The 13,783-nt window shown below is 35.9% G+C and overlaps 1 protein-coding gene across 1 annotated transcript in view; it reads left to right on the top strand.

The window, feature by feature from the left end:
* Positions 1-4: 4 nt before the first annotated feature.
* Positions 5-13,783, top strand: part of CFAP300 (cilia and flagella associated protein 300) — a gene marked incomplete at its 5' end in the record, with an annotated part of 20,757 nt that continues 6,978 nt past the window's right edge. Inside the window, 5 exons of the mRNA XM_031066056.1 lie at positions 5-45; positions 469-550; positions 2,118-2,190; positions 7,529-7,695; positions 9,909-10,081. Of these exons, the coding sequence (XP_030921916.1) occupies positions 5-45; positions 469-550; positions 2,118-2,190; positions 7,529-7,695; positions 9,909-10,081 (536 nt within the window). The remainder of the gene's footprint in view (positions 46-468; positions 551-2,117; positions 2,191-7,528; positions 7,696-9,908; positions 10,082-13,783) is intronic.

Genomic DNA, 13,783 nt, shown 5'->3' with positions numbered 1-13,783 from the left:
CTCCTGCCTGCAGGACAGGGACATCGCGGACCGGCTCCTCAAATGGTGGGGGGAACGCCCGCTGTGCGATGCCTCTGTCTGGGGGCGGCGGGGAACAGGCGGGCCGGGCTGAGGGCTGGAGCCATTGCCGCGCCCGCAGGACGCCCGCTCCGGTGGCTGCGGGTCCGCCTCTCTTTTATTTTTATTTTTTTTATTCATTTATTCCCCCCAACCCCTTAATTTGAAGTCCCCTTGGTATTTTCTAGGCAGGCAAATCACGCTTTCTGAGGTGTGAGGCGTGTGTCTGGCCTCCCACAGCGAGCCGAGATCTATTTCAGTTTCGCAGCGGGGCTCCCCCGCAGCCCGAGCCCTCCAACGAAGGGTTGGAGGCGCTTGTAACTGAGAATGGGTGTGAAAAAACAAAGTATAATCGGTCGGAATAGGACATTATGTGTATTCAGAATATTTAATCTCATTTTTCCATTTCAGGTCCATGCAAGGCAGGATCACAGCACAAGCGTTCAGTTTTGACCAGCAGTTTAAGCCCTATCAAAAGGATGAGTTTCTTATGGTAGTTCTAAATACTTTGTATTTTAAGTTGATTCTCCCCCTCCTCCCGCCCCTCCACCATGAAATTATATTCAACATTAGCAGTGTTGTATGCTATTGGCCTGCGCACTGTCTCCTTGAAAGGTGTGGTGCTCAAGTCGCTGCTTTGTGGGTTAATTGTACTGTCCAGTAAAAATATTTTAGTCTGTACTAATGTTACTCTGCTTTAAGAGGGAACAATTTAGCCTTTCAGGATTCCCAAGAATGGAAATCTGAACTAGATGCTGATGTTGGCTGCAGGGTTTTGTGTTGAGAAGTCCACCTAGTGTGAGACTTCAAACAGTGTACACACACCTATCAGTAAATTTCTCACAGTAAATTCACAGTGCAATTAGATGTGCGTGTGCACCACATATCTGGAAATAGAACTTTTGAAATTTATTGAATGCCATTGCTTTATACTAGAATTTTGAACTCCCAGCTTTTTGAGACTCAAATCACTTGCTGATTTTGTGTCCTCCATTTCTGTTGTCTGCAAAGTCAAATCTCTTCATCTGTTTGCAGACAGAAAAAACCCCAAACCTGTGGTTTTAAGAACTATGTGATTTTTACATCTGTTGTTTTAAAAACAACTCTTTGATATTTTATATGTCTACTTTATATTGTTATCCTGGATAAAGAATTCAGCCTCTTTATATCTTAAAGAAATTCACACAGAGATGCACCAATATTTATTTCATCTTCCACTGATAAACATTTCAAATTATTGAAGTTTACAGAGTACCCATTTACCCTCTCAATGCTTGTCTCTTTTGAATTAAAAATGTAAAGATATTGCTGTAAAGTTATGAAATCTAAAGAGCTGTGAAGTAATTGGGGAAAAAAGGACCATTACATGTTATATCTGATCTCTCTGTATCCCAGAGGGGTGATAAAGAAATTTAGTGATCCAGAAACTGAAAGATCCATAATTTCATTTTCTTCACAGTTTCTTCAGTAATTATTCACTCTGTAAGTGTGGGTTTTCTTAGTTGGTTTATCTATCATGGAAACTTGTCAGCTATCAACATTACTATGGATGTCTCCTTCTTTTAATTGATAAATCAATAAGTTGAATTCTTCAGATCTTACTCTGTATCTGTTTAATAATTTTTGTGTATCTCTACATTTCTCCAAGCTTCAAATTTATTTTAAAAGAGTAAATTTTAAAATCATACTTGGCATTTCATTTTTAACTTCAACGACATTGTATGCAGAGATAAGACTTTCATCCTCTGTTTTTTGTACCTCCATGAATTTCATACATTTTTGTGTGTTCTTGGACTAAAACTGTTTTATTTTAAAAATTGAATACTACATATAAAAATATGCACCTGAAGAGATCTTCTCTGTATAAAAGACACTGGCTACACTGAGTTACAAACTGATAGATTTGGTGGTGTGATATTTAGTACACAAACTGGTAGATCATATGGGATCTACGTACTAATTGGAGCCTTATAATTTGGATTGAAAGTATCCAAGGCACTATAAATGATGATTTTCTGTTTAATTTCATTAACTTGCATTCTCTTATTTGAATATTATAGGCATTTTTTAATGATCAAAGTGTGAACTCCAGTTTAAAGTTGCTGTCAGCTTCAGGACAATGGACTACATTGGGTAAATTTAGAATAAATTAATCTTAAATAAAAAAGTCTGTATTTTAATGATTTTGCTCTAATTTACCATAATGACAGTTCATATATGTGTGCTTTCAGCTAGTTGAAATATCTTAAAGAATTATTTCTTTTACTCAGTAATAGGGAGAGATTATACTTCTAGAATAAAATAACGAAATTGTCACCTTTTGATGCCTTTTTTTCTTTTGACCCCTGCATTGTTCCATACATCAAGCACCTGAAGCTGTTTATAAATGGGTTTGTAGCATCCAGTTGACCTGATCATGTATCCAGACATAAACAACGGCATTATTTGTGGAATTACAATAGTACCTTATGCAGATAACATTTGCAAATATTAGAGAAGGGCAGACTTGCAGCCTGACTTGGGGCAGGTCTGAGATGATTGTTACAAATGAAAGTTGATGAAAATGAAAGTATGATGTGTTACAAATAAAAATTGAGAGCAGAGGGTTGGTAGAGCACACCCTGAGCTTGTATAAATCTGCTGTCTCTACAGCCGTGGTGATGGAGACCCCGAAGAGCCCCATGGGACAGGTTGCTCCGCTTGCAACCATGCCATGAGGGTCACTTAACTTTGTTGCCATATCAGAAACTTCTGAACACACTCCATTAGGTCCTTATATGCAGATGAGACACTAAAGCAGGAAGGCCAAAAGCAAACAGCAAATTTGTGGCTCCACTTTGAAATTGCACACAAAAATTCGTGGCAATTGCATGTGATAATGTAATGGTGTTTTATGCATAATGTGATCTCTGATATTGCCAAAGTGATTTTCCCTATTAGTAGTATCTTAGAAGAGGGTAGTGGGAAGCCCTCGTTTCTTTTGGTTTGTCTGCAAATATTACTGTGTGTAAATATTTAACTGAGCTTTGGGAATTTTCTAGCTTTTCCATTTCAGCTCTCTGGAATTGGCATAGGTCTTTCCCAGTATATACAATGACACTAGACATTGCCACTTTTTTGTCAGCAAAAATCCATTTTCCAAACACTTCACCCAACTGTTAAAACCATTGAAATATATATATAAAATGCAAAAAATCTGTCAAGTACCCCTTCAGGTGCCTCTTTCTCTGGCAAGCAGAAAGAAAATAGATGTATTTTAAGCCAGTAGTAAACCTTTTCTTGCTTTAGACAGGATTTGTTTTAGGCTATCTGTGTAGTCTGAAACTTGACAGTCCCTGTAGTGGAGGTCAGCAGGTTACATACCTTGTGTTAAGAGTGGAGGGTCTCTTGCCAAGTAACCCAGCTTAACTCTTGGTTCTGCTCAATCTTCCTCTGCACAGAAGTGAAGCATTTTGTCCCAAGGACTGGAAGAGTTCCCTTTCTAAATCCTGAACAGCTGGTATACCCTGTTTGCTCTTAAAATTTCATCTTCCCATTCTTTGCCTATTTTTGGTGAGGAATGTTGGCACATTTTTCTATACTTAGTCTTCATGTGCATTTTTTTAAAATATAGTAAGAATTAGCTGTGAGTGGGAGGAGGTAGAAATGATCTTCTAGTATTTTCTTCTTCAGGCACACTGATACATTAATCCAGATATACCATTTGCTATCACTGTGGAGTAACTTTAAAACAACATACCTGTTGTTAAAAATACTGGAAACATGCTTATTTTGCCTTTTGGAAAATCTGAAGAAAATACATAGTCTACATTGATTCAAATACTACATTAATTCTGTTACAAACAAAAATGTTAGGGTTTTTTTTTTGTTTTTGTTTTTTTGTTTTGTTTTGTTTTGTTTTGGTGGTTTGTGGGGTGGTTTTTTTTTGTTTTTGGTTTTTTTTTTGTTGTTTTGGTCTTTTTTTGGTTTTTTTTTGGTTTTTATTTTAATGGATCCCTACACCTGCCCTCCACGAGACTGGGCAGAAAGTATTTATGGACTCACAGAAAGATGTCAGCATTATAAAGGAAATTTAAAAAACATTACAGTAGTGTTTGTTTTCATAATATTTTTTTTCTTTTTTAAGGCTGTGGTCTCCTCTCACCTTTTTACTTATGTTTTTTGTTCTGGTGGGATTCCACAATAATACATTGTTTCAAGGACTTCAGCTTCGACATTGCTTGAAATAAAACATTTTAGGTAAATGATACACAAGGGTATTCTCTAGTCTGCTTCCTCTGATCAGAAAAATACTTAATGACCTAGTCTCACACCAAATTTTTTTGCCTGTAGAGCAATTTTCCTAATAGGGATATTTTTTCACCTTGTTCTGGCTGCATGTCAGAGTATCAGATATTTCTGATGTACTTTAAGCCATCTATCCATCTGTTACTCTGATAATTCAAAAATAGAAGCAGCAAAAGGAGCAAATTTGATGCATACCCATTTTTGTATTGAGTCTTGTGTTTTTTAAATAGCTGCAATGAGAACTAAATAGTCGTTTTTCCCTGGATACATCGCTGGCCTTGCACCTGTCAGCAGTCTTAGGGAGGCAGCACTGTATCTGCTTAAGCTCAATTAACGCTTGAAAGTTTATCTTCAAAGGGGTACAGTTGCCATCTATTTGTGCAAATAAAATATTAGGATTTGCCTAAAAAAGGATTCTTGAGTTGCCATATGTACTTGAAGCTTCAACAATTTCTGTCTTTAGAATGGGGTCTTCAAATCTGGAATATTAAATCAGCAATTTTAAAGCTACTATTATAGGTTGTAATTTGCAAAGAATTTTAGATGTCATATGAAACCATAAATCATCAACCTACACCTTTTACTTTTGAAATACCATATCTTTTTAATACTGAGCACTGAACTTGCATTACATATAAACTGTTTTGTAAATAGTAAGTAACAAGATATTTTTCTGACATAAAAAACTTCCTTAGATTTTGGAGGAATTCTAAATATACCCAATCCAGGGTTTATCTGCCCCATACTAGATATGTGATGTGTTAATTTAAAAGTATTCTGGGAGCATTTTATAGATACTCCAGAGCTGGCTGTTATAATAAGCTGAAGCTGTTTCAGGATTTCTCAGCTCTTTGTTTTCCACTTGTAGAGTTGTCAAGGCATTTCTTCTTCCTTTTTCACTGCTTACTTTTATAGTGTTCTTAAAACCTATCATTCTTGTCCAGGAAATTTTGAATTTCAAATCTCGCCTCTCAAATAGAGAGTAGGACCTTCCAGTATATTTAAACTTTTCCATGTGTGGTTTGGTTTTCTGAACTACTGAATAAATTACAAAGCTCTTGATTTTTTTTTTCATTATTAAAGTTTTCATAAAACCTTTTTTTCAGAGCAGAAGTCTCCTTCCCTTCCACCAATAAAATCCTTATAACTTAAAGCCTATAAATATCTAAATTTCCTGTACTTTTAGCTCAGTAATTGTATCTTTCACTTTTCTCAAGTCACTTAACATCTGATGTTTGTTAGTCAACTCAGGTTTTAATGTTAATTTTAAAATAATTAATGTGACAAAAGCTGATTTGTCTCATAATAAATCCCTTATAAAATAAAAATTCAATACCTGTGAAAGGGAGCTGGAGAACTAGAGGAAACTGGAAGTGAGGGGGTGGGAGGAAGTACAAATAAATAAATATAAATCAGTTTGGGTTTTTTGCATAGATTGTAAAGCTGTAATTCATTATTTTTCTGACTTGTTCTTGGTTATGTAATATGATTATTTTGTATAGTCACTATCTGTACAGGTAGGTGAAGGTACTAAACCTTTTATTCTTTAACAAAAGGTGCCCTTTTTCATAACCATTGTCGGTAGACAGGAACCCAAGCAATTAATGCTGTACTTTTGTCTTTAACAGATTTTCTTGAGATCACAATGGTCCAATAAAATAATTTTAAAATTTCCTGTCAGTATTTTAGCTTAAGTAGGCATATTTTCAGCTATCAATTTATAATTTCTCATTATTTTTTTCCTGGTATTGATTGATTGGGTGGTACAGTTTACCCAGGTTTAGGTATTCAAATGTCAGCCCTACTTAACCTATGAATAAGTAGTCTCTATGTAATAGTATATGGCAGAAATCCCAAGGTTTTCTGCAGGTGTGGGCAAGAGAAAATTTACTTTATGCTGTGCTTACAAATATTAGGATTGGAATGAAATGATAGGTGCTCTTGGAAGTGTCATGGTTCATGCATCCCTTTCTGGCATGTTTCTGGTCCTGAAATACTGTAATGTAGAGGCAAATTTGTACATTTCCTGAAGAGTATTGCTTAGTGATCCTTTAGGTCAGCTTGTCAGGACAGCACTGAATTTTATCTTTAATTGTATAAAAGGTAAAAAGCCTTTAGATACTGTGATGTTGCTGGCCAGTCTCCCATCAAGGGAACCTACAGAGAAGAGATAAGAATAAACTCATGGACAGCTGGAATGTTGTGAATGTTGTGTTGAGACACAGTGCCCTTGTGCTGAATACTCACTTGTGCTCTCCTCCCCTCTCCTGTTCAGAAGCACTTTGAAGGTTGTTCAGGCAGACCTGGAGATGGGTGGAGAACATGTCCTAACATTTGGGCTGAACACTTGGACTGCAGAGAGCAGACAGAACTGGGCTGAGTCCAAAGCTTCTTAAACATGGAGCCTAATGCTGTTTGAGATGCCATAAGTTATCCAACACCACGCAGACAGATTTGTAGATAGGGAAGATATGTGCCCTTATGGACTGATACCTCTTAAAGGAAAATGCTGTAGGGCAGGCATCTCAAATGGCACTAGATGTCTGTGAGCAACAGGATCCAGCCTTGGATGATCTGCAAGCAAAGGGAAAAAAATGATAGAAAAATATATTCTGCATTTAATGATTACAAAGGTACTACTCCAGATTCATGCAGGAAGTGCTGATAGCACCTCTTTCATCTTCTGAAATAGCTGCTTAATAAAGCCTACAGTGGCTACAAAATAACTTTTTTAAAAGTTCAATATAATACTTAACAAATCAAAAATTCTTCGAGGCCATGTTCATTTTGGTTTTTACTTTGTGGGATGCTGTTAGCAGTTATTGACTTCCGTACTTCATCATGCCAAATTTGGCATACGTCCTCCTATGCTTTAAGGCTTAAGCTGTGGAATATGATTTTCTAAGGGTGTGATCTAATGCAATGCTGGGTTCACACGGTGTTCCATCTATCCCTAGTTTCGGTTGATGGTATTTACCAACAGGGGGAGCAGACACATGAGCCTTAATGGAAGTAGTATTCAGATGAATTTAATATTTCCTTCTTAGCTTTGTTTTGCTGGGTTTTTTTTTTTGTTTTGTTTTGGTTTTTTTTTTTTGAAGGACTCTGTGATTGAGTCATACTTACATGATGTGTGTATTTTTTAAAAACTTGAAACATGCAACCAGCTTCCTATATCTTTCAGGTTCCAAAGTGACAAAAATTGAAGCTACAGTGGTACCCTGTACACAGATTTCCATGTCATTTTTTGATCGGCTGTACTCTGAAGGAATTGTTAGAGAAACTGGAACTATTGTGAAATGTTATGATGACTATTATGACGATATTCTTATCTCTGATGAATTAAGGAAGGTCGGTATAGTAATGAATAATTTATTATAATTTTTCCTAATCTATTAGGTGCTATATGGGCACCTTTTCAGGTTGTTTGGTTTTTTTTCCTGACAGTAATAAAAACAGGCATCAGTAGCCATGGTTTACAAACAACTGAGGCACTACAGTGCCTGAATATGTAAAAGAAATTGCTTGTTTTCCAGGTGAGCCCTCTTTCATTTTTAGGTGGGAAAAAAAGGTAAAGCCTTCTTCTACCCACCTATGTCTCAGGCACTCAATTCTGGGGGGTGTGTGGGGAAATGCAGCTGCTCATTTGCTTAGGAGGAGGAAACGAAGGGTCTAAAAGAAGGTGCTGTGATACTCAGAGCTGTAGGTGCACCCAGCCTTACAGGTAGTGGATGGAATTGAATGTATTCAATAGCTACATCCTGAAGCGTTCCTAGACAGGAATGCTGATCATATAATATCTGAAGGCATTTAAAGAAAGCCATCTTAATACATTTTCTCTAAAGCAAGAGGAACTATGGGAGAGGAAATTTTTTTTCACTATAATACTGGAAAATTACTAAATACAACTCCTGAGCAGGCCTGCAATGTGAAACTGTTTGTTATACTCTAGTGGAAGTGTCAGAAAGCAGATTATCTGAAAAAGAATCTCTAACAGTGGCACCCTTTTAATCAATGTATGTCTTTACTGTGTTTCTTTTGACTTCATAAGCTAAAACCATTTTTAAACTTATGTTTGTATAGCATTAGCAAAGCATAGTGTGGGAGAACTGGATTTTGCTCTTCCTTGTATATATAATCAACATAAGTACTAAATAATTATAGAGTTGCACTCATTTGCACTTGGCAAATCCTTTGAAGGCAATGTATTTGAACCAGTGACACTGGTTACAGGATGTGGCCTGAAATACTGGTCTGTCTTGTAAAGTTCTGGGAAAAGGTGAGAACTCAAGCTCATGTTTGAATTTCAGATGTAGTTTGTAGCCTAGCAGTCCAAAATACTGTGTATTTATCTATAAGTTGTGTACATTTGAAATGTTTTCTGAAAATTAAATATATTGTATGTAGGAAGGTTAGATGCAACATTTAAAATTAGAGATTGTTGGGGTTTCAGTGTCTTCCCAGTTTCCTTCCTGTGGAAATGATGTGTGTGTCAGCATTTGCAAGTTAAGGGTTTAACATTGGTTTGAAGCAAAGGTGATTCCTACTCCTAAGAGAGCAGAAGGAATAAGTCAAAATCCAGGAATGACTTCAAAATTTCAAATGAATTAGTAAGGGCTCTAGGACAGAAGACTGTAGAGGGCACCAAAACTGTCTCCTGGTGTCAGAGGATAGCCCTTGGCTGCAAGACTCCATGTTTCTTTCCTACCTGCCATGTCTTCTCTAGTTTCAGCCAAGGAGGTTGGGATATGTATGAGGTGGCCATCCAGAACAGTTGTTGCCCTGACCCTTTTTTACTCAGGTTGTGTAGTTTTGTTATAAAGAGGGCCAGAGAGCAGTGGGCTCATGTCTAACTTTGACCTCTTTGCCTGGGTTGGCATCTGCAGTTTGGCTGACATGACTCAAGTGTCTTATAGCCATTGTGAGTTACAATTCCTGTCCACATTTACACGAACCAGTGTTGACACTAATCTAGCAAGTCCTCTGTGTTCACATAATATCTCAGCAAAAGGCAGGTGACATGCATGGAGGCAGCTGGATGCACGTCTGGCTAATCCTGGCTACAGATCAGGGCTCACTGGAGTCTGCAATAAAGAATGATGGGAGTTTGAGTGATTTCCTCTGGGAGATCCTAGAATTCCTTTACAAATGTGAAATAACTGTGTCAATTTAAAAATGAAAAAGCAAATGTTACCAAAAACAGTTACCCCATTGATTAACAGCAATTGACATATCAAATATAGGTAGATTATTTTCAGATTGTTTGTTACACTAGCATGACATATAATTAACCAGTGAAATAACCAGACTTGAAAAATATTCCTTCGTGTCTTTTGGGCATAAATCTGACAGTGATTCTGCTTTATATTAAATGTAAGAATTTTGAACCTAATTGCATCAATGGAAAAAGGATTTAGAAATACATATTTCCGTCCCTCATCTATATATTTTAGATGGACATAACTTCTGTGTACCATACAGCATACTAGCTGCATTATTTATAAACTGAATCGTAAATAAATTTTTATCAATTTGACTTCCTTGTTTTTTCCTTGTTCCACAAGGTCTTGCTTCTGGAGGATTCGGACCATTATGACTTATTCACTCAATTGGATCGCGAGGAATTTCTGTTCTGTCTTTTTAAACATTTTTGCATTGGGGGAACTCTTTGCCAGTTTGAAGATTCAGTTGAACCATACTTAGAAACTACAAAAGCTTTTTATAAAGACTTGGTGAGGTAAGTGTTACTCACTTTTTGTACAACTGTGTACGTGTACTATCCATAGACACTTAGTGTTGATTTGTGTAAATTTATTGTATGTTACTGCTTCAAAAATGGGACTGTTATTTAATCCGCTTGCAAGCTTATTTGTGTCCAACAATCAAATACCATGGAACAATCGCAGTAGTTCTGTGGCAAAATATAAGCAATTTTAATTGCATCAGTCCTACATAATAACATTTTTTATATTACAATTATGGACATTCACATACTATAAGTCATTCCCAATTTAAAGATACTTTTTTTTCCACAATCATCTGCTGAAAACATGGCACAGTACTGGAAACAGACTGTTCCCACTGCCATTGGTAAAATATCAACAATTAAGTCTTGCCTGTACGATCTTGCGCTACTTTCAATTAGACTGCTTTTAATTTAGGATTTAAAAATTGAAATAATTAGTTGAAACTTTTAGTTCCATATATTTTTTATCCCTGCTGATTTTTAATTTTTTTTGATATAGTTGGATTTTGGTCTTCCTAGGTCTGCAAATACACTTCTCACTGTGTAAGGTTAAGGGTGATAGAATCTTGCTGTTATGACAGAGTGAACTAACACACATTTTTTTTATCAGGTTTGGTGTATGGAATCGTTTGGAACTTTATGTGAGGTTTTTTTTTCCCCACTGAGATTAGATGTAATTGATCAAAGGTTTAGATTCAGACTAAAACCCCAATTTTCACCCTGCTTTGATATATCCATATGCTGACTTCTCTGATTGACAAAACTTCTTATGTTCTGGTTGCTGGGAAATGGAATGCAGTTATTGGTTATACAGACTCATTCTTAGTTAAGCTAATGGGAATATAAGGATTGTATAAGATACTACTAAAATTTTTGTTAGTATGAGTAGTTTTGGTATTTTCATCTCATACATAGATGAGAATCAAGTGAGTTCTTCAGAAACACAGCATCTGACATAAAAGGATCCATCAATATTTAACTCTACCCTCCCTTTTCTTTTATATTGTTCATTCTGCACTTGAATCAAGCTGCTTGTTCCTTCAGTCCTGGGCCATAGGTGACTCTGCATTGACTGCAGCTGTTTCTGCTCTTCTGTTGTTGAATTTATCTAGGACAAAGTGAAATCCAATCAGTTCCTTCACTTTTCTGCTCCCCTTTGCTGTTGAGTTGTTTTATCCTAAACATGTTCAAGTTCTGTTCTAAGCCACTCATTTTCTTGACCTCCCTATCTCCTTAAACCTCTTTCCATTCTTTTTCCTTTTCATGCTGTAAAATTTGATAGGCATGTAAAATAGTTCTTATTACTTAAAACAGAAAAAAAGCCTCTGCCAAGATCCCCCCACAATTTCATCGTGCTTTCAAAGTTTACCTTTTCTGTATCCTCAGCCTGTTCCCTATTAGCCCTTTGTATTTTCCTCTTGTGTGCTGTTTCTGTCCTTTATAAAATATTTAGGAGAAAATATTTCAAGTGTATATTCCTGTGCTGCTTGGGTTTTTTTTTTTGTTTTGGTTTTTTTTTTGCCAGTTGGCAGATTGCTTTCTATCCTCCCAAGTTTTCAAGTGATGTAACTGATCTTCCGAATTTGTCTACCATGTGTCTCTCTGTTGCCCGTAAATGTCTGCTGGTTTCTCACTGCCAGAGGAGCTGGTGTTAGCACTGGTTACCAGCTGAAAATAAAACTTAGCATTTCACTGAATCTTTTATCTTTCTCCTTTGGTATTGAGTTCTTTGTCAGTCCCATGAGAAAAGCTTTTAATCTTGACATTTCAGACCTTTCCTCCCCCTTCTAAATCACGGTTGTCTTTTTCTTGTTCTCATTTCCCCCTGCTCCCAGTTTATCCAAAATTATGCTTCTGTTTTATTTCCACTGTGTTAAGAAAGAAAAAGGCAGTGACAGGCTCTGAATAGGGATGCTAATGACAGTCTTGACTTAATTTCTAATTTCTGGCCACTGTGTTACTTCATTCGTGCACAAGTTACACCCGAAAATAAAGCAATTAAAATTACTTTCTTATAGCCTCTTATTTTCAGTAAAAGATTGCTGATTATAGTAGTAATCTCTTAAATTCTCTTTACCAAAAAGTTCACCCTCAAATTCCTATTGAATCCAAGTTTTGTTTAAATTCTTTTTTTAGACTGCTATCTTCTGTGTGTTTTCATTGTATTTTGGATTACAGGTGCATTGGACACTTTCTACTCTTTATAAAGTGATATTAAAAACTTTTCGTAGTATTAAAAAATCTGTAAACTGTACTGTCCTTAAGGTTTAATTTTTATGTTTGAGGACCAGAAGGCTTGGTAAATAAACAAATGAATGCTTCAATAATTATTAGCTGCTGGCTGATGATGTGCATTGAAAAATTAGCTGCCACAGATGAATTCAGTCTAATAACAGTAAGCTTATGGATATATAAACTGCCACTGTTTAGTCCTGTTACAGTATTCCTCATGGGCAAGAGCCTTGGCATGAAGAGTTCCACATAAGTGCCTTTACTGCAGGGAGCAGCAGACCTGTTAATGAGCTTTTCCCTACTTACCTTTATTACAGCTTGTTTTTCCTGGCCATACCTGAGTTCTAACTCCAAGGCACTAGCATTCAAAATAGTGTCAAAAGTTTTGAGGTTTCATTTTATTAAAGCATTTTTATGTGCATTGCTTTATTATGAGAGAATGCAATAATTTTTTTGAAATTAACAACTCTAGGTATTTTGCAAGCTAGGGACTTCCAAATACAGCTACTAAATGGCAGACATTTTTTCTTTGCAAAAAGAATGATATATTCTTACTAAAAAAGTAATGCACAACTTGTAGTCTGTTACAAACCCATTTGTGATCAGTTGAATCCATCCTAAATTCTAGTGTTTAGTGTTGTATCCTGTATAACCTAAATAATTTCAAATCACTATCCCTTGTTGTAGTATTTTGATTTAAAGGATATATTTACATAACAAAAACTCGTTAATTAAAATAAAATCTATGAATCTCTGTTGATAAATCTTGTCCTCTGTACTTAACCCCTGATTTTTCTGACTGTCTCTCCATGGTGACAGCTGCTGTAGCAAGTAGTAGTGATTGTTTTCTTCTCCTTTCTTAATCTCCATCTCCATGCCCTTTTCCCCATAATGAATGAATGTATGTGAAAGCATTACATTGTTCTTTTATTGTTTGGAAAGCCTAGTAAAATATTGCCAGTAAGGTTAGGATATAAATAAAGCCCAAAGTGAATAGAGAGACCATGAGGATGTTTTCTTTTCATAAAAACAGAATAGATGCACATTAAAACGATGAACTACCACATCCAATTAATAGTTTAGAAGTTAACAATTTGAAAGAACATGGGGCTATTAACATTATTTTTAAGGAAATACTATCCTCTTCAAAAGGATGAGATAGTTTTTTTTCTAAAACCTTTCAGGGGAAAAAAGAAATAGAGCAAATGAGCTTGTCAAAGGCAACCTCTTGGTTTTCTTTCAAGTCAGCAAAGGAAGAATCTCATCTGATTTTAACAGACACAAATTTTTGCCTTAAAAAATAACCAAAGTACTGAAAATAAACATTTTGAAAAATTACTTACAGGAAGCTAACCACAAGGGGAAAATTTCTCAAAGTCATGGAATAAATAGGAAGACTTATTCTTTGTCAACTCTTACTTTGGTATCCTAAAAATAAATAAATAAATAAATAAATAAATA

This window comes from Geospiza fortis, unplaced genomic scaffold, assembly GCF_000277835.1.
Source record: "Geospiza fortis unplaced genomic scaffold, GeoFor_1.0 scaffold16, whole genome shotgun sequence".
Classification (NCBI taxonomy): domain Eukaryota; kingdom Metazoa; phylum Chordata; class Aves; order Passeriformes; family Thraupidae; genus Geospiza; species Geospiza fortis.
This window is presented reverse-complemented; position numbering and strand designations above follow the sequence as displayed.